The sequence below is a fragment of the Urocitellus parryii genome, chromosome 12, assembly GCF_045843805.1.
Source record: "Urocitellus parryii isolate mUroPar1 chromosome 12, mUroPar1.hap1, whole genome shotgun sequence".
NCBI classification, from domain to species: domain Eukaryota; kingdom Metazoa; phylum Chordata; class Mammalia; order Rodentia; family Sciuridae; genus Urocitellus; species Urocitellus parryii.
Genome location: NC_135542.1, coordinates 17,412,878 through 17,431,660, shown reverse-complemented (window position 1 = coordinate 17,431,660; position 18,783 = coordinate 17,412,878). Strand labels below are relative to the sequence as shown.

The following is an 18,783-nucleotide window of genomic DNA, read 5'->3' as shown; positions in this document are numbered from 1 at the left end:
GCATCTTTTCTCCTCTAGCTACAAGCTCAGTTCCTGTCATGGCTCCTGAGCCAACCCCAGAGCCAGAGCCTTCTCCCAGGGAAGGGGCAGAGCCGGAGTCCAGGACATCAGGGGTCTCCACCCCGGACTCCCCACGGCCCAAATATACCAAGCGGATGAGGGGCAGGTGCGTCATTCGCGTCTACCTGGAAGACGAAAGGACAACACAGTATAGAAGCATCCTGGTGAGTCTTCGAGCAGGGGAGTCTCCTGGGAGCCCACAGTGGGGAAGACCGAGTCCACAGCAAACGCCTTGGACTAGGCCTGTCTTCTTGAACTGGAGCTTCTGGAAGGTCAGGAAGGAGAGCATAAAATGAGGAAGAGAGAGGCGAGAGAGCAGCAGCATGCCAGGTCTGGGTGCGAGTGGGCCTGCGTGTTTTGGGGTGTGCAGGTCAGAAGTGCAGGAGTGAGTGCTGGGTTCAGAGGAGGTCAGAGAAATATCGAGGGTACAGGCCATCCTCTACTGACCTTGGTATTGAGGAGGAGTATATTGAACCGTGGAGGTTGAAGCAGAGGAGTTGGCAGTCATTTTCTTGTGTGTGGGAGGGGATATGTTGCTGGTTGAAGGGAAGGGAGCCATTGTAGAATGATTAGGGTGGGTAGGTGTGGGTCACAGACAACTGGGGGCCGTGGAGGGGCCCATTAGTGTCCTAGTTTGCATGTATGTGAATAGAGATTTAGCGGGTCTCTCTGCAGAATTTTCCTGGGTGTGGAGTATCCATCCTGAGTCTCTGGTGTCCACCTCCAGGGGAGCCATGTTGAACCACTGCATCTGCTGGGTCCGAACCTCCTGACACCCCAGCAAGCACTGACACTCTCAAGCCCAGCAACTTCCATGCCTATCATTAAAGAGTCCTAGTGTGTGTTGTGCCTGGCTGTCAGGACCAAAGCACCTAGGGTTTGTGCCTGGTCCACACAAAAATGCAGCTGCATCCCAGACCAGAGCAGGGATATGGAAGTCCACTGGACCATTCTTCCCATCTTGATGGGACTAGAGTGTGTCTGTACAAAGCCTTTTGGTCCTTATTCCCTTGTCCCTGTAGGGCATAGCAGGTTGAAGCAAACTCTTGTACCAAGATTGGACTAGAGGCTCATAGGAAGACCCCACATGATCACATGAAGGCCTCAGGTAGCAGGGTAACAAAATGGTGCCCTTGTGTTGAGAGCTCTCTTGTCTCTGATTGTCCTCGAGCACTGTCCTCTGGGTAGTTACTCCCAAATTCCCTCTCTGATGAGCTTTCTCCAACCCTGCTCAGGTGACCTGCCAGGACAGGACTCCAGCCGTCATCCGCAAGGCCTTAGATGTACACTTGCTCCAGCAGGAGGATCCAAAAAACTATGAGCTTCTGCATATTTCCTGGAACCATCAGAGTAAGTGGAACCATCAGAGGGTAGGGAGCCGTGAGTCACAGTGGGCTCAGGATAACTGGGAGCCAAAACACAGTGTGCGTTGGCCCAATGCGCAGGAAGAGTATGGTCAGCCTTGTGCACAAAACAAAGTGTAATGATGGGGCATAAATCTGCAGGTTCTTCATGTTCCCCAGGGGCTGTGGACCTGCCTATCATGTGTTCTTTCCTTGGCCTGAGGAGGCATTGCAAAGCTATTATCCACGAGGGGCCAAGAAAAGAGGCTTCTTTGTCTTGTGTCAAAGAAGACAGACAACCACAGGGTGCCTACTTTGGCGGCCTTTCCTGACCTAGATGAGTACATGAGAAAAGCAGTTCAATGAAGAATCATTTCTGGCTTCCAATCTTTCTATTCACTGCAAACTGAGTCCACTTAGGACCAGAGGCCATTTCTAGAGAGAAGAGTGTGGTAGACTAGAACCCTTCACAGCTTGTAAACTGTTCTTGGAGAGAGAGAGAGAGAGAGAGAGAGAGAGAGAGAGAGAGAGAGAGAGAGAGAGAAAAGAAGATGAAGAAGGAGGAGGAGGAGGAGGAGGAGTAGAAGGAGGAGTAGAAAAATGAAAATAAGTTGAAGGAGAAGACCATGAATAAGAAGTTCAAGATGACTATAAGAAGAAGCATGAGGAGAAGATGAAGAAGAACAAGAACAAGAAGGAGAAACACAAGCCGAACAAGAAGTATAACAATAAATTGATTAAAAATGTGAATGAGAATTATACTCATGAGGAGGAAATGCACAAGTGGGGAACTCAAGAGAAATATATTGCTCTGGATGGCACAGCCCTGCTGTGGACATCCTCCACCCACGCTCAACACACCTCCAAACCATACCCCTCAAATTAGTGTAGACCTGTATGAGTGGATGAATCCACTGTCAAGGTGGAGGCACCCACCATCAAGTGCTTTTCCCCAAACCCACCTGTGATCATTGCTGCAGTGGGGAGAAAACCTTGAACACATGAGTCTTTGGGGACCAATCCAGATACAAAGTCTAGCTGTTTCTCTTTGGTGGGTCCAACGTGAACTAAGAGGTTCTGGGGTACAAGGGGCTATTTCCTTGAAAGGTGTTCCTGGAGTGGACCTCCTGTGCATAGAGGGTCTTCAGGGAGGAATCAGTGGGGAGTCTTTGGTGGAACAGTAGCTGGATTCGGGGGCTCTCAGGTCTGTGTGTGAGACCTGAGCTGGCAGAGGCTCTCAGTTGTGGGGGATGTTGGGTAGTGTATTCCTTGAGTGTCACCTACCACGCCTCTGCCCCTGCCTCTCCAGAGCTGAGGGTCCCTGCTGATGCGAAAGTATATCACTGCCTGATTGGAGGAGTGCATTATGACTTTCTTCTTCGGGAAACTGATGCCAGCAAGTCGTTGAAGATCAAAACAAAGGAGGTAAACAGCCACCTTCTTCACTCTTTACTCCTGGTGCCACTCCACATCCTCCAAGGGGACAAGAACCTCAGGTTCTGGATGGATGTTGTAGAATGCCCACAGAGCCAACTGCCAGGCTGGGTGGGGTGCAGGTGCTGGGCTTTGCTGATGTTGTCATCCCCCACAGTTCTTGGAGCCTTCTGTGGCAGTGGCATCCAGGATCCCAGCAGCTGTGAGCAGCAGCTCTGCAGTGGCTGCAGGATCATTGCCCCAGGCCACCCAAAGCAATGAGTGCTGCATGAGAAAAGTCACCAGTAGCAGCTCCTCACTGCTTCACTCCAGCGAGCAGGTGGAAGACAAGCGCTTTGTTCATGTCCTCCTAGAGGGACAGAGCCTGAGAGAGTCAAAGCGCATCCTGGTAAGCCCGACAGCAGGGCTGCCTCCTGTGTGTCCACACAGTGGAAGGCAGGAGACACAGCCAACCCCGGGGCTGTCGCGACCCCTTGCCCGCAAGGAAGACGCAACTCAGGAATCTTCTTTCAGCAGTTTATTCAGGTCCTTGATACTTTTTCTTCTCTCCCCCTGGATGCCCCTCCCAGCCTTAATAAATCACCTCAAGCCCCAATGCGAAGCTGCCACGTGGACTTTTCTCACAGGGTGCCAAGTCACAGCATGCCAACTCATTCTGATAAGGAGTTGTTTGTCACAGACTACAGGGGAAACCAGCGCCATCTTGTAATGGCGGCCACAGTTCACAGAAACGGCTCACCACAGTTCCCCCTTTTTTGTTTTATTACGACAATACAGGCGAGAGTAGAGGTCCTATCCCACTGTGCAGAAGTGGCTGCATAGTATGGCCCAGCCTTAAGGAGGGCCCTTCCCCAAACCTGAGGCCATATCAGCCGACGCCTTTTTTCGTGGGGCGGGGCGTGGACGTCCAACCCGCATGCAATAGGACATGCTCCCCTTGAGGTCCACTTCAAGGATCACTCAAGTGCAGTGCCTTGCCTCGTATCCTGTATCGTGACGATGGTGGACGAAGGGGGACAGCTGAGGCTGTCTTTGTAGTGCAGACAAAATTAAGTTGGCAACACCCTAAGAGAAAGGCACGGACAATAGAGAGGGGGAGAAATTTGGTTGTGACATCTGCCATTGTTAGATAAAGGTCAAGACGTTCCCGTGGAGCACATATGTCATGGCCTTGTGAACTGGCCACTTTGACATGCAGAACAAGGAATTGGGGGCTGGGCCCCGGGGGCCAGGGAAGGCCTGCTATCAGCAAGTTCCCCTCTTTTGTTTATTGCATGTCAAAGGGAATCAAGTAGCCCCTGTCTTAGGTCGTCCACCGCCCCTGCACTGCTTACCCGTCTCTGGGGAGGCCCCATTCCCCTGTCTTAGGTTGCAGCGCAAGCGTGGAAGTTGCCCGTCACTGGGTACTACAAGATCAGCTCAGCGTGTTGTGGCCAACAGGACATTGTTATGGTATCCGTCTCCATAAACAGGACCCATGAGCATCACCATCAAATGGCAGGTGTAGTTGAACCGTAAGATTAGTTAGTAAAGATCCTAGTGCAGAAAGGCAGGGAGGAGAGGTATGCACAAAGGAAAGATATGGTAGAAGTTTCAACATTAGAAGAATGACAAAAGAAAGACATGTCGATCTCAGTGCAATGTTATAATAACTTGGGGTGCAACGACCATGTCAAAGGTTTACTGTTTAAGATGCGCAAGCCAGACTTGTGGCGAGTTGCCAGTTTCTAAAGCAGCAAGAGCTTGTATGATCATAGCCCTATCGTGAGCATTGCGGGCCTTGAGACGACAGAGAAGCCACAAACAAAGAAACATACCAAAGCAACACATAGTACCAAAAATGTCTACTCCCACCCACTCCTTAAAAAAGGAAAAGGCAGAAGATATCCAAAATATCCAAGTGGTGAATTGACTCAAGGTCACTGGATCGACATGGGTGCTATTCAAAACAGCAATCTGAGTTAGTTGAGACTGGATCAAGTTTTCTGCTTCCATGGACCAGGTTCCGGATAGATACTCTCCAATGATGCATGAGGCATTTCTGGAATCATAAAATCTGACAGAGGTTATACATAAATGTGCTCCTTGATCAATACAACCCAAATGTACTAGGTCAGACAATTCCTCAACTTGAGCTTGAAGCAGATCTATCCTTTGATTAGCAGCCAAAATCCCAGATAAAATGTGTTGATTAATTCTGCTTTGAGATTTAGAAATTACTTGATTGTATTTTTACTGAAAAGCAAATTTATAGTAAACACATTTATCTCAAATATCTGTAACTGAAAAGGCAGAGTATCTGATAAATGTAAATATAAAACATAAATTATGGGTTTTCTGTTGAAGAAAAACAATTAGGCAAATATATATTAACTAATTAATTAGGCATGTGCTAATTAATTTATAGATTAACAAATATAGGTTATCTAAATATCTAAAAAAAAATATATATATTAAGAATAAGAACATGACTTATAATTGTATTAACTTTATGTAACCACGTGGTCTTAAAATATTTGGATCCATTTAAATTTATTTTTAGCTAGGAGTGCACTCTTCTATGTGACGTCACTTGATGTAACTGAAATAAGATCCTTGAGTATACATTTTTATTTTTATAGTTAGCAATGAAAATAAGGATTTTTTGGTCATCACAGGAACTTTGCCGGCTTGTTCCTGTGGCAAGCAAATGCATCCTCATAACCTTCAAAATTAAAAGTAAAATATAAAGAAGTATATTTGATATCTCTCATCAATAGAACATTATTTAGTAACACAACTATAGAGAAAAAGTCAGGTTATTTAACTTAGAATTAGCTTAAATTTAGGACTGTAACATAGAAACCTGTGGAATTAAGTTTTGTCTGAAAAAGATATCTTTTGTTAGCATTTACAGGTAGGCATTTTGTTGTAAAAAAAAATACAGGCTCTGAGCAGCTCCGGTAGAAACCTGAAACACAGCAGTACAGGTTAGTGGCTGGAAAGCGGGACTAGAAGTCCTGTCTGAGTGACTGTGGAAGAACCAATCAGAAGCCCGCAAAAGTGTGGGAGGTGGGACCAGGAAGCAGCTATGCCGGCCATGCACCCCATGGTTACCATGGTGATGCAAACAACATGGAGTCTGGTGCCCATTTTCAGGGCAAAAGTTCTCCAAGTTTTCTTAGCCGATTGTATTTTGTTTGATTTTGTCTGCATTTTCCCCCGCCTGGCCAAGATCTTACTGCGGTAGCAGCTTGTTCTGTCTCTGCGACCTGCGGTTGCAGTTGTACATCCTGTACTTCCTGGCATTCCCCTAGGGAGTCTACAGATAGAAAGGGGTTGGTCCGTGGGAGGTGACGAAGTCGCCCACTTCCCGGGGTACCATTCCGTCCCTGGATTGCCCCATACACCTAGGCTTCCGGGGCCCGGGCCGGGCCCCTGTTTCCGTTTTGAGGGCAGCGGCCAGAACCTGTCCTGTAATATGAGCTCCATCAATATCCTTACAAGCTCGAATCATGTCATCAACACTCTTTGCTCTGGTAGATTTAATGGCATTTTGGCAATAGGAATTTGCATATTTAAGAGCTAATTGCTTAATGACCGGCATGGCTTGTTCCAAGTTAGGGAATATTTTTTCTGCTACCTGTATCAATCAGGCAATGAAGTCAGAATAAGGCTCAGAGGGTCCTTGAGCAATTTTTGAAATTTTTGTTTTAGCATTTGAAATAGGTAGAGCCTTCCAAGCCCAAATGGCTGCTGTAGCTATCTGAGCATAGACCCCAGGATTATAATTAATTTGTTGATTTATGATAGCATATTGTCCCGAGCCTGTTAACATTTCAAGGTTATGCCGTGGGAAGCCGGCGTCCTGATTGACTCGGGCTAGTTCGCGACACCTCTCTTGATTTTCACTTTTCCACAACAAAAAATCCCCTCCGGACAACACAGCCATGCAAAGCTGTTGCCAGTCACTAGGTGTCAGCTGATTGGCAGAGAAAGACTCGAAGAGAGTCAATGTAAAGGGGGCATGGGATCCGTAATTAGTAACTGCCTCCTTTAGTTGTTTAATATCCTTAAAGGCTAAAGGAACATGTACTCTGGCCGGCTGTCCATCGGCATCCAAGTTTTCAATTACTGGGAAGTTTGGGCCGTCTTAGGCTGCCACTGAACACCCCCCAGCCTTCTGGGGTTGTCCTTGTCCCAATCGGGGTTATAAGGAGGGAGCGTGACAGCGATCGGGGCTGTAGGTGCTTTAAATCTTGACTTTTACAATCGACCCTCCAGTTCCTCTATCTCCCTTTCCAATTCTTCCTCCTGCCAGCTGTTACCATGGAGCCCAGTTAGTAACTCCCTTATCTTAGAAATGTAGTCAGCACTGTGAAGCCCAGCTCAAGGCCAGAGGCCTTGTTACATATTTTTGTGAAAAACTAGTAAGGGAGTGTCCAGTGCCTGGAATGCTGATTTTTTCAGACAGTAGCCAAATAAAACAGGGCAACATGAAAATAGGAAGTTTATCTACATTAAACCTTTTTGTAGAGATTCTTTTGCTGAAAGTCCTAAAATAAGCCATGGTGAATATTCTGGAGAAGGTCAATTAAGACTTTTCTGTGGGCCTGATAGGGAGGGGGAAGATGAGAAGGCGGGGTTGAGAGTGGCTAGGGTGGATCTAATTCCTCAGAACTGTCCGAGCTACTTGTGTCCTTGGGAGTTTTTAACTCAGTCAAGTCCGGATAGAGCCTTCTCCTCTGTTTAACATTCCGTACATTCCCATCCTTCTGAGATATCTCACTTCTTGCCGGAGACAGCCGCCTCCTCCCCTGTTTCATGCTCCGCACACTCCCATCCTCCTGAGATACCTCACTTTCTGCCGTCTCTGACTTCTCCTCATGTAATTGCTCTAAAACTTCCTGTCCTTTAGTAAGTGCTTCCTGACATCTGCCATCTGTGAGGCAACTACGGACCATCTTCCAAAGGGGTATCACCCCACCCTCTAATATGCCCTGCTCAGAAGCAAAGTCAAGGTCTTTGCCTAATTTATCCCAGCTAGGTATAGTAAGGCTGCCCGAGAATGCAAACCACGGTGCAGCAATATCTGTCTTCTGTAAAAATCTCTCTAAAGTACTACGTTTCACTTCCAGGCCCTTGGAACGTAACAGGTCATCTAGGGCCAGGAGGAGCGGACTTGAAGACGCGGCACCCATGACACAACAACAAAAGACGCACAAAAAACAACAAGAGATACCACAAAAAACAAAAACGAGATGACACAACAAAAGAAACACAGAAAACAAAAGTGAAAGTACACAGTGCAGCTGCAATAAATATGAGGCTCTCTCTTTCTTTGTAGAGGAGCTGACCCCGCTTTGGACGCGGATCCCATTTACTGGGACTATCCCTGCTTTCATAGCAGATCCCACTCACCTGGGATTAACCGGTGCACCACCCCTGACTGACTGAAAGTTCTGGTTCCCGGGTTTCGGCACCACTTGTCGCGACCCCTTGCCCGCAAGGAAGACGCAACTCAGGAATCTTCTTTCAGCAGTTTATTCAGGTCCTTGATACTTTTTCTTCTCTCCCCCTGGATGCCCCTCCCAGCCTTAATAAATCACCTCAAGCCCCAATGCGAAGCTGCCACGTGGACTTTTCTCACAGGGTGCCAAGTCACAGCATGCCAACTCATTCTGATAAGGAGTTGTTTGTCACAGACTACAGGGGAAACCAGCGCCATCTTGTAATGGCGGCCACAGTTCACAGAAACGGCTCACCACACGGGGCTATAGTGGGAAATAAAGAAGAGAGAGGTCCGTCTTAAGGGCTTGACCAGAGGAGGGAGAGCCTCAGCATGCCCAGCTCCAGCGGTGAGTGGGCCTGTGTATTGTGGGTTTGGCAGGCCAGAAGTGCAGATGGAAGTTCTGTGGACAGATGAAGTCAGAGATATGTCCAGGGTGCAGGCTGCAGTGCCTAGAACTTGGTATTCTCAATGAGTGAGATTGGAGCAGAGGAGGTGGCAGTGACTTGTCACATGTGTAGGAGGGGATGTGTTCCTGGTAGCAGGGAAGAGAACCTCCTTAGCATGACTAGGTGTAGGAATTTGGGGTCGGGATCACCTGGGGGGTCATGCCAAAGCTTCGGAATGTCAGCCTTTGCATGTATGTAAATGCGGAGCTAAAGGGGTTCTTGGATGAATTTCTATGGATGTGCAGTAGACACGCTAATGCTGCAGGTGTCCAGCTGCAGAGGAGACATGTTCAGTGACTGCCAGTGCTGAGTCAAGTACATCATTACAACCAGACCCGCACCGAGCTTTCAGAGGCCAGGGCCTCTCAAGGCTATCATGAAGCACTCAAGTGCACACTCTTGTATCTGAGTCTGTTTTGTGTAGTGGCAGTCAGGACCAAAATTTTCAGTGTGTCTGCCTCTTCCACCCACAAAGGCAGCCTGCATCCCAGATCACACTTGGTGCGCAGATCCCTGGCCCATTGCTCTCGTCTCAGTGAGATGAGAGTGTGTCTGTGCATAGGCAGTTTGGTCCTTTGACCTGAGTGGAATGTGGCTCCCCAGGGGGAGGGGAGATGGCAGGTACAGGCAGATATTTGTACCAGGATTGTTCTAGTAGCACATTGCAAGAACCCAGGGGGTATATGGAGGCCACACTCAGGTAGCAGGATAACAAGATTGTGCCCTTGTATATGTAGCTGAGATTTCTCCTGAATGTTTGACCACAGGCTTCTGGGTAGCTCCTCTAAAAGCCATTCTCTGATGACATTTGTCCCACCCTGATCCAGGTGACCTGTGTGGATACGGTGACAAGCCTCATCCGCAGGGCCTTGGACCAAAATTTGTTGCAGCACGAGGATGTGGACAACTTTGAGCTGCTAAGAATGATTTCTGAGAATGAGAGTAAGTAGGACAATCAGACAGTGGGGAGACATGATCCACAGTGGGCTCAGGATAACTCACAGCCAAGAGAAAGTGGGCCTTGGCCACAAAATACCAAAGTGTGGTGGGCCTGGTGCAGGAAACCAAGTGCAGTGATGGGCATGTCCAATGTGGAGGTGCTCAATGAGGCCCGAGGGGGCTGCTGAACCTCCCTAAATGTGTTCTCCCCTGGACCTGGTCTGGCAATGGAAAGCTAATATCGATGAGGGGCAAGGCAGAGAGAGGCTCAATCCATCATCAGTTTGGTTTATGGCTCACTGATAAGGATGCCTTCAAATGAAGAGGAGGAGAGCATGGGTCCTGATTGAGTCAGCATCGCTATGGACGGAAGCAGCACAGGTCCCAATCCATGGCCAGGATATGAGAAGTCCTGCCTACTCAAGAATGTCAGGATTGCAGCAACTGGGAACAGGACTCAGTGAAGAGGAAGTCAAGGCCAGGGGACAGCCTGTTTGGGTTCTTTTGGGAACAATTCCAAGTCTTCTGTGCCTGGGTGCCCATGTCCTGAAGATATCAGAATGGCCAGGTTATTATTCCTTCCAGCAACAAAGAAGGGCATCTGAAGAACAGAGGCCACAATGCTGAGCTGTCCACAATGCCAGTGCTCTTTCCTTTCTTGTGAGCAAGACACTCCTAGCCTCCACCATCCCAGCCTGTCCACAATAGAACCCACCATCTGTTGGGCATGTAAGTGAGTTTTCCAATTTTCCCACACCACCTCATTTGGGTTGGCTCTGTCTTACACATGAGGAAGACTGAGGTGCAAGGAGCTGGGCAAGGGGCAGTGTCTGCGAATCTCAGGGACTTGGGAGGCAGCACAGGAGGATGGGGATTTCCAAACAGCCTCAGAAACTTAGGGAGACCCTGTACCCAAGTAAAAAGGCCTGGGAATGGTCTCAGTGCTTAAGTGCCTCTGGTTTTATCCCTGGTACAAAAATAAGCCAGTCAATAAGGAATTACCAAACTGAGAATCTATGAAGATGATTTCAGAAACAGACACTTTCAACCCAAGCATCAGTTGAGAGCAGGGTCCAGACCAGGGGAGATTTGTGTGTAACAGACGTCAAAAGGGAGGACTACGTGGGGCCTGGACCCCACTAGGTGTGATGGCATCTATGCCTTATGGCAGGAGGGTGGCAGTGATGCTGGCCCTCTCCTAGATTTTGGAAACCTTGTTTTCATTGGGGAAACTTTATGGAGATGGAATCTATTTTAGCAATCCTGGTCCAGATGAGGTGCTGACTACCACAGGTAGAAGCCTATCCAGAATACGGTGTCTGTTAGGAAGTCTTTCCTGACTGTGACAATGACAAAGAAAGGAAGTCACTTGTCTTTGGTCTTGGTTTCACTCCTGGCCATTGATTGAGAACTGATTTCATCTTGGACTACTGAACAGAGGCTGCATCTGGGCAGAAGAGTGTGATAGATTTGAGCTCTTCAGAGGACGCCCCACCATTGCCAGAGAAAGAAGGAGAAGGAGAAGGAGGAGAAAGAGGACACTCCTGAGTGGGGAGAGGATCACACGATGAAGAGCAGGAGGAAGAAGAAGAAAAGGAAGGAGGTAAACTGAAGGAAGGATGGAGGGAGATACACAAGAAGAAGAAGAAGGAATCATGTAAGAACAAGAAAAAGACCCAGAAAGAACTACAAGAAGATGCAGGACAGAAAGAAGAGCCAGAAGTAGAACAAGAACCAGAATAAAAGTACCAAGCAGACAGCTCATGATGAGAAACAAGGGGAAGGAGAGCGAACCTAGAAAACAATAGAGTTCTCCAGGGCACCACCCTGCTGACGTCCTCCCATGTCCATGCCCAACACACCTCTGATGGATACCACCTCCCCTCCGCGTATTCACCCATGAGTTGATTCATCCAGGGCAAGTGGATGAATTCGCCCACCATCCAACGCTTCCCTGAATGCCCATGTGTGAGCATGGCTGCCCTGGGGAGAAAGGCCTAAGCACAGGAGCCTTTGCCAATCCTGATGCAGAGCCTAGTAGTGTCTCTTTGGCAGATCCAACCTGCACTGAGAAGTTCTGGGCCCAAGGTGCTGTTTCCATTGCCAGGTGCTCTTTTGGTTTAGAATCCTGTACATCATCTTCTCCAGGGAAGAATCACTGAGGGAGTCTTTGGTGGCACTGTAGCTGGATAGGAGGGCTCTCAATTCTGGTGCAGGCTCGCCCTGTTGGAGACTCTCAACGGTTGTGTGTGTTTTGTGGTAAAATCCTTGAGTGCCATCTAACAATTCTCCACTTCGCTCTGCAGAAATCAAGGTCCCTGACCACTCACTCATGTATATGTCCATGAAACCGCGGATAAAATATTTCATCGTGAGGAAACGCCCCGAGGTCAAGAGAAAGGAGGTAAACACCTACCTTATTCAAGCTGTACTTGTGCTGCCATTCCACTCCCACCTGAGGAAATAAGAAGCCTCAGCACATGGACATATGTGCTAGAAGCCCATAGAGCCAACTGACAGGCTGGGTGGCTTTCTGTTTCTGGGTTTGCTGATGTTCCATCCCCCACAGTTCTCAGAATCAACCTGCAAGAAGTGCTCCAGGCCGCTTTCCCAGAAGCAGGTGGGAGACACCTGCTTAATTCGTGTCCACTTAGAGAAACAAAGTCCAACGATGGCCAAGGATGTCCTGGTAAGCCTGGGAGCAGGGGTGTCCCCTGGTGCTTACACCTGGGTGGGGAGCAGACACTGGTACAATACCAGGGACTCCTCATGTACCTGGACATTACTACTAAATGTCCAGGTAACCCAATGACCACCCTTGCCGTATGAGGTGCCCTCCTACACCCCAGCCAGCACTGAGCCTCTGGAGGCCAGGAGCTCTCGTGGCTATCTTTCAGCACTCCTGTGCGTGGTCATGTTCCTGGGTCTGATTTGGGCCCTGGCAATCCAGACCAAAGCCTCTAGGTTTTGTGCCTAGGCCATTCCCAATGCCGCCTGCATCCTCGGGCAGACCTGGGATCTTGGAGGCTATTGTCCCATTCCTCCCAACTTGTGGGATGAGATTGCATCTGTATGCAGGTAGTGGGGTCCTTTCACTTCTAGAGGAGTGCAGCTCCACAAAGAGCAATGGCAGGCCCAGGAAGTCCTATGTACAAGGATTGGGCTAGTAGCCTATGGGAAGAGCCCACGCGATGAGCAGGAGGTCAGCCTCAGGTAGTAGGGTCATGGATGTTGCCCTGGTATTTAGAGTGGAGGTGCCTCCAGAATGCCCCTGCCCACTGTCCTTGAGTAGTCACTTCAAGGCCCATTTCCTGAAGGCCTGTTTCCCATGCTGCTCTAGGTGACCTGCCACGATAGGGCTCCTGTCGTCATCCGCAGGGCCCTCGAGCTACACTTGCTTACTCAGGAGAACCCGGAGGATTATGAGTTGGGCCAAATCATCTCTCACCGTCAGAGTAAGTGAGACAATCAGATGGCAGAGAGCAAGGGTCAGGATGTGGACTCAGGTCAACTCTTAGCACCAAAGAGTAGTCTCTGACCCCCAAGAACACTCCAACAGGTGTGTTGGGTTCGTGCACAAAGCCAACTGCACTTCTGCTGGTGGAAGGTCTCGAGGTCCAATGGTATACCCCAGTGGATATTGCGGCTCCCCACCAGGTGCCTCCCCTGGACATGAACAGGCATCCAAAGCTGACATCTTTGAGGAGTGAGGAGGAAAGCCTCTTTCCAGGAGCAGTATGCTTTCATGGTCTGGGATAGGAGTGGTTTCAGAGGAACATGGGAATGCATGGGCTAAAGAGGGAACTGGCATTTTGTGGACTGAAGCAGTAGGATTGAAAGCCTTCTGTGTGACCAGAAAACCACTGCCTTGGCAGAGCATTGCCAGGATTCTAGCAAGCAGTAACAGGATGAAATTGGGAAGAAAACACAGCCTGGGAGACAGCTTGAATCATGTCTTTGCATAAATTCCATGGTCTTCTGCACCTGAGTCCACTTGCCAAGGAGTGATCACAATAGCCAGGTTGCGATCCCTAACTAAAGTCAGATGAGGGCTTCCTGAGCACGTAGCCACAAAGCTCATCTGATAATAATGCCAGCCCTTTTTCGTTGGTTGGTTGGTTGGTTTTTGTGAGCCAAACACCACAGCAGCCATTATCCCAGCCTATGTACGCTGAAGACCACCATCCCGATGAGTTCTAGGATCACTTGTCTCCTATCTTAACCTTCTGTTAGGTTAGTAGAGTCTATGGAAGAGGAAGTCTGTCTGGGGCCTTGGTAGTCTTAGAAATTCATAGCAGAGATCTTCACATCCAACCCAGAAGGGATGGAGAACAGGCTCTAGGTTAGAGGAGGGCGACAGGAAACACGTGTTCAGAGGAAAGAGAAGCGGGCTGTTGTATTCCCCCACTTGGGGTCATGGCACCACTGGACCATACACCATGTTGGAGGGAAGCATTCCCTTTGCTGGTCTTTGGAACCATTGTTCTCAGTAGGGCAGCATTTGGAATGTGGCCTCCATTCTCAGAATGGTTCACATGGAGGCGGGCTCCACCAACGCAGAAGCATGGCTCTAATGTGGTATCCGTGCTGGTCAGCCTGTCCTCACTGTGGCCATGCTTGAGGAATCCTAGGCCTTTTCTCTGGCTTTCACAACTTTCTCTTTGGTTGTGTACTGAGGCTGTCCATAAAGCTCTAGTGTGTGGCAGTGGAGAGCTCCTCAGCCCTTGCCACAAAGGCATAGACTGGGAGAGAGGGAACAAGGCTGGGAGAGAGGGAGAGAGAGAAAGATGGAGAGGAGAAGGAGGACCTCTACTTGGAGAATGAGGATTCAGTGGAGCCAACAGGAACAAGGTACTGTTGCCCAGGGCGCACCCCTGTTTAGGTCTTCCTCCAACCATGCTCAACCTTTCTTCCAGTCCCTCCCACCCCCCAGTAGTGTATTCATCTTGAATGAGAATTTCATGTTGACATCAGAGCACTCACCATCCAATGCTTCCCTCCAAACCCACCCATGAAGATGGCTCATGTGGGGACTGAATCTTCGGCACAGGAGCCTTTTGTGGGAGATTTCAGATGCAAACCCTAGTGGTGTGCTTTGGCAGATGTAAGAGGACCTGGGATGTTCTGGAGTCCAAAGCCTTTGGTAGGAACCGACATTAGGTCTGTTGAAGTGCTCTGCCTAGTTCTTCCTCAGGGAGGACTGTGGAGGCTCTCTTTGTTGGTATTGGTGCTGAATTGGAGAGCTCTCAGGTGTGTGGCTCTGGCCTTTTCTGGCACAGGCTCTCAGATGTTGGGGTGTCCCAGGGAGCACCTCCGGAGCCACCTTATTTTGTACACCCCTCTCTCCCCAGAGCTGAGGATTCCAGCGCAGGCCAACGTATTTTACGCAAAGAACCCTCACACAAAACCCAACTTCGTGCTGAGGAAAAGGAGCCTCTCCCAAAAGAATGATGGGTGGATCCAGCCTCAACCTCCCTCTCGTCCTGGAAAGAAGGCTGCAGCCCTCCTGAGGATGCTTGCAAAACCATTCTGCTGCTGTGTGCCTGGGCGGGGCTGAGGCAGCCCAGGAATATTTACATTGATTACTATTTGCTTCAAAGTTTGAATCTATAGTTTGCCATTGTCCTTGACCTTGTTTAGTAACACAGGTGTTACTCTATCCTGTATTTGTTGTTTCCATTAATATATTATTATTTTAAAATATATGTTTTTGTTACCTGATCTACTGTGATGATTTGAGTATACTAAATGTAGCAGTGATTCCTAAAGGACACATCCAAACCAACAGGAAGGAATGTTTCATTCTATCAGCAAGAAGTTTGGTCTTTAGGAGTTTGGCAGATGGCATTATCTGAGTCAGTTTTCCAATGGGGGCAATGAAGTATCTGCTATCATGGTATAAACACAAACAAAGACACACAAACACACACTAGAGCACACACACACACAAACACACACTAGAGCACACACACACGAGCACACACACTCACTGAGCGATAGATACACAGATGGAGTTGGTCTCTTCTGAAATACTTTGGAGATGTGGTTCTGATTTCTCCCATTTTGGAGTATTTTCCATTGCATAAGGTGTCTTGCAAATGAATCCCATGTCTGAAGAAGACATGCATGTGTACTTCACATGCCACTTTCCACATAACCAGAAGGTCATGTCATGTAATATTTTTCATGCAGCTGTGTTTTCACTGTGAACCATCCCATGAGGTCAGCTGTGGAATTTTCCACTGGTAGCATCACAATGGGGATCCACTCTTTGGATTTGGGGATATTTCTGATTTTCTTGATTCAGATTGGAAATATATATATATATATATGGTTTTTGATGAAAATTCTGCATTTGATGTTAATGAATGCCATGCATCTAGGAATCTGTAGACTGTAGACAATGAATGGATGCCTACTGTTGTCTGGACTGGTCTGCAAAGTCCTGTAGCATCTGAGCATGTGTGAGGGCTGTACAGGTCTTGCCAAAAGTCCAGGTCAGATGATCCTGCACAAAGCTGAACTCCTAGTGGTCTCCAAAACAGCATAAGGGCCAAGGAGAAACACAGTTCCACACAGAAGTTGGGAAGCTACCTTATGAAGGTAATCATAGATATGGGATCCTCTTGCTAGGTCCCTTTTTCCATTGGGCCAGAACTATTTTCTGAATGTGCTTGCTGAGAAGAGCTTGGAATTTTCTATCTGAAGCAGTTTATGCAAGCTGTTTCCACTTGCAGGAACAAAGTGTGTTCTCATTGACCACTTTGGGCTTTCCCTGGTTCAACTAGAGTATGTCAGAAGCACTTGTAATGATTGTCATTCACGTTTCACATTGAAGCCTCTGTGCCATCTGTCAACCACTGATGGCTGCAAGTGGGGAATGGAAGCCATTTGCTGCAAGCAGTTTCAACTTGCAGGACTAACTTTGTTGTAAGTAGGCACATGGTGTTTTTTTCTGTGTGAGCTAGAAGAAAGAAAAATTGCTCCTTACAGGTGACAGGCATGCTTTCACATTGAAGCCTCTGTGCCATTGATCAAAAACAGTTCACTCATTTGGGTACCTGCACTTCAAGTGTATGTTGTAAACAAATGTGACAAGTGGATGTCAATGAGACTTTGGAGAACTGATCTTCTCAGCTGGTCCTCTTTCCTCCTGCAAGTTGGTGATCTCTTTCTGGCACACTTTGTGTTTCATGCCTGAACTGTGCTCTGAATGTGCTTGATGAGAACAGCTTAGAAGTGCAGAAGTAAAACTGTTTGTGGAAGCAGCTTCAAGTAGCACAAGCTAACTTGTTCTCAGTGAGCACATGGAGATTTTTCCCAGGTTGAAGAAGTGTGAATGAGAATGGCTTCTCAGAGCTGGTAGGCATGTTTGCATTTGGCAAACTTTGCCATCTGTCACACAGAGTTCCTTGCATGCAGAAACCTGCATTTCAAGTGTTCTCAGAAAGGTCCGATGAGTGGGTTTCCATGGAATTTTGTGGAGTTCATCTTTTCAGCAGTCCTCATTGCCTTCTCAAAATTGGTGATCCTGGGTGCAAGGCCTCTCTTGTCAGCCAACATTGTATTTTGGGCCTGACCTCGGCTGTGAATGTGCTTGCTGAGAGTAGTTTGGGAGTGCAAAAGTAAAGCAGTCTCTCAGCAGCTTCAACATTCAGGAGCTCATTTTGTTCTCAGTGAGCACATTGGGGTTTGTCACTACTTAAACTAGCATGAAGAACCACCGCTTCTCAGAGGTGGCAGTTTCCCTCTGATGCGTCTGTACAGTTGGTCAGTGCAAGTTCAATGCAGGCAGGCACTTGGATTTCAAGTGAATTCTGTGACAAACAATTGAACAATGGATTTCAATCCACCTTGGGGAATTGCTCTTCCCAGTGGGCCCACAGTTCTCCAAGTTGCTGAACCTAGGTCCAAGGCTCTCTTGCTAGCACTCTTTGCATATGGGCTGAAACTGTGCTCTGAGTGTGCTTCCTGAGAATATTTTGGAAGTGCAGCACAGAAGAATTTTGGCAAGCAGCTTCCATATTAGGAAATGACATTTTTCTCATCGTGCCCATTGAGCTTTGTACCTGGCTGAAGTAGCCTTAAATCCAATGGCTTCTGAGAGCTAGCAGGCCCAGTTTCTATTGGAAACAACTGTGCTCTTGGTCAATGGCAAGTTGCTTGCTGTCAGGCACTTGCAGTTTCAATGAGTTTTTAGAAGAAGGAGACCAAGGGAATACAATGAAACCTGTGCAATTCATTTCCTAATTAATGTTGGTGATGCTAGACCAGAATGGACTTTTGCAATGATACTTTGTCATGATTTTTCAGGAAATGTGTTCTGAATGTGCATCCTGAGATGCATTTGTAGGGGGCAAACAGAAAAATTTTGTGCACAAAGTAGCTTTGTTCTCAGTGAACACGTGTGGGTTTTTCCCTGGTTGAACATGCAGGAAGCAGAACCTCTTGTCAGAGCTGATGGCACCGTTTCACTTGGAACCATCTTTGCACTCAGTAAAGCACAGATCATTGCAGACAGGCTCATGCAATTTCAAGATAGTTTTCAGAATCTGCTTGAGGAATGGATTCCAAAGAATCTTTGAGGAATTGATCCACCCAGTAGTCCCATCGCTTCCTATCTGAGCAAGTGCTCCGAGGTGCAAGGGCTCTCCTGCTAGCACACTTCGGATATTGAGCCTGCACTGCTCTCTGAATGTGCTCGGTGAGAAGAGTGTGAAGTGCAGAAGAGAAGCAGAGTGTGCAAACAGCTTCAATTGCAAGATGTAAAAGTGTTCCTAGAGAGCACATTGGGATTTGGGCTTGGAGTACAAGCACGTGAACTTGGGTGTGTGCAGATATAGCCTCGGGGCTTCTTTCAAAGTGTCTTCTGTCAGTGCAAAACGCCAGCACCTCTGAGTAGCAGTGTTTCTCACAGGCTCTGAGCAGGGATGCTGGTGCTGCTGACCAAGGGACCCCACTTTGAGTAGCCAAAGTGACATGGAGTTCTTAGGACACCATGAACTTCTCAGAAACGCAAAGTGGACATCTACTGCGTTAATTTAGAAGAAAAGAAACTCTGAGTTGGAAT

The 18,783-nt window shown here is 48.0% G+C and overlaps 1 protein-coding gene across 1 annotated transcript; it reads left to right on the top strand.

Moving 5' to 3' along the window:
* Positions 1–2,750: 2,750 nt before the first annotated feature.
* On the top strand, positions 2,751–15,335 carry LOC144249781 (uncharacterized). The gene is made up of 7 exons (XM_077791959.1): positions 2,751–2,828; positions 2,995–3,225; positions 9,602–9,716; positions 12,020–12,117; positions 12,283–12,402; positions 13,054–13,168; positions 15,065–15,335. Exons 2-7 carry the CDS (start codon positions 3,106–3,108, stop codon positions 15,268–15,270), a joined length of 774 nt encoding a protein of 257 aa, XP_077648085.1. The 5' UTR covers positions 2,751–2,828; positions 2,995–3,105; the 3' UTR covers positions 15,271–15,335.
* Positions 15,336–18,783: the final 3,448 nt, after the last annotated feature.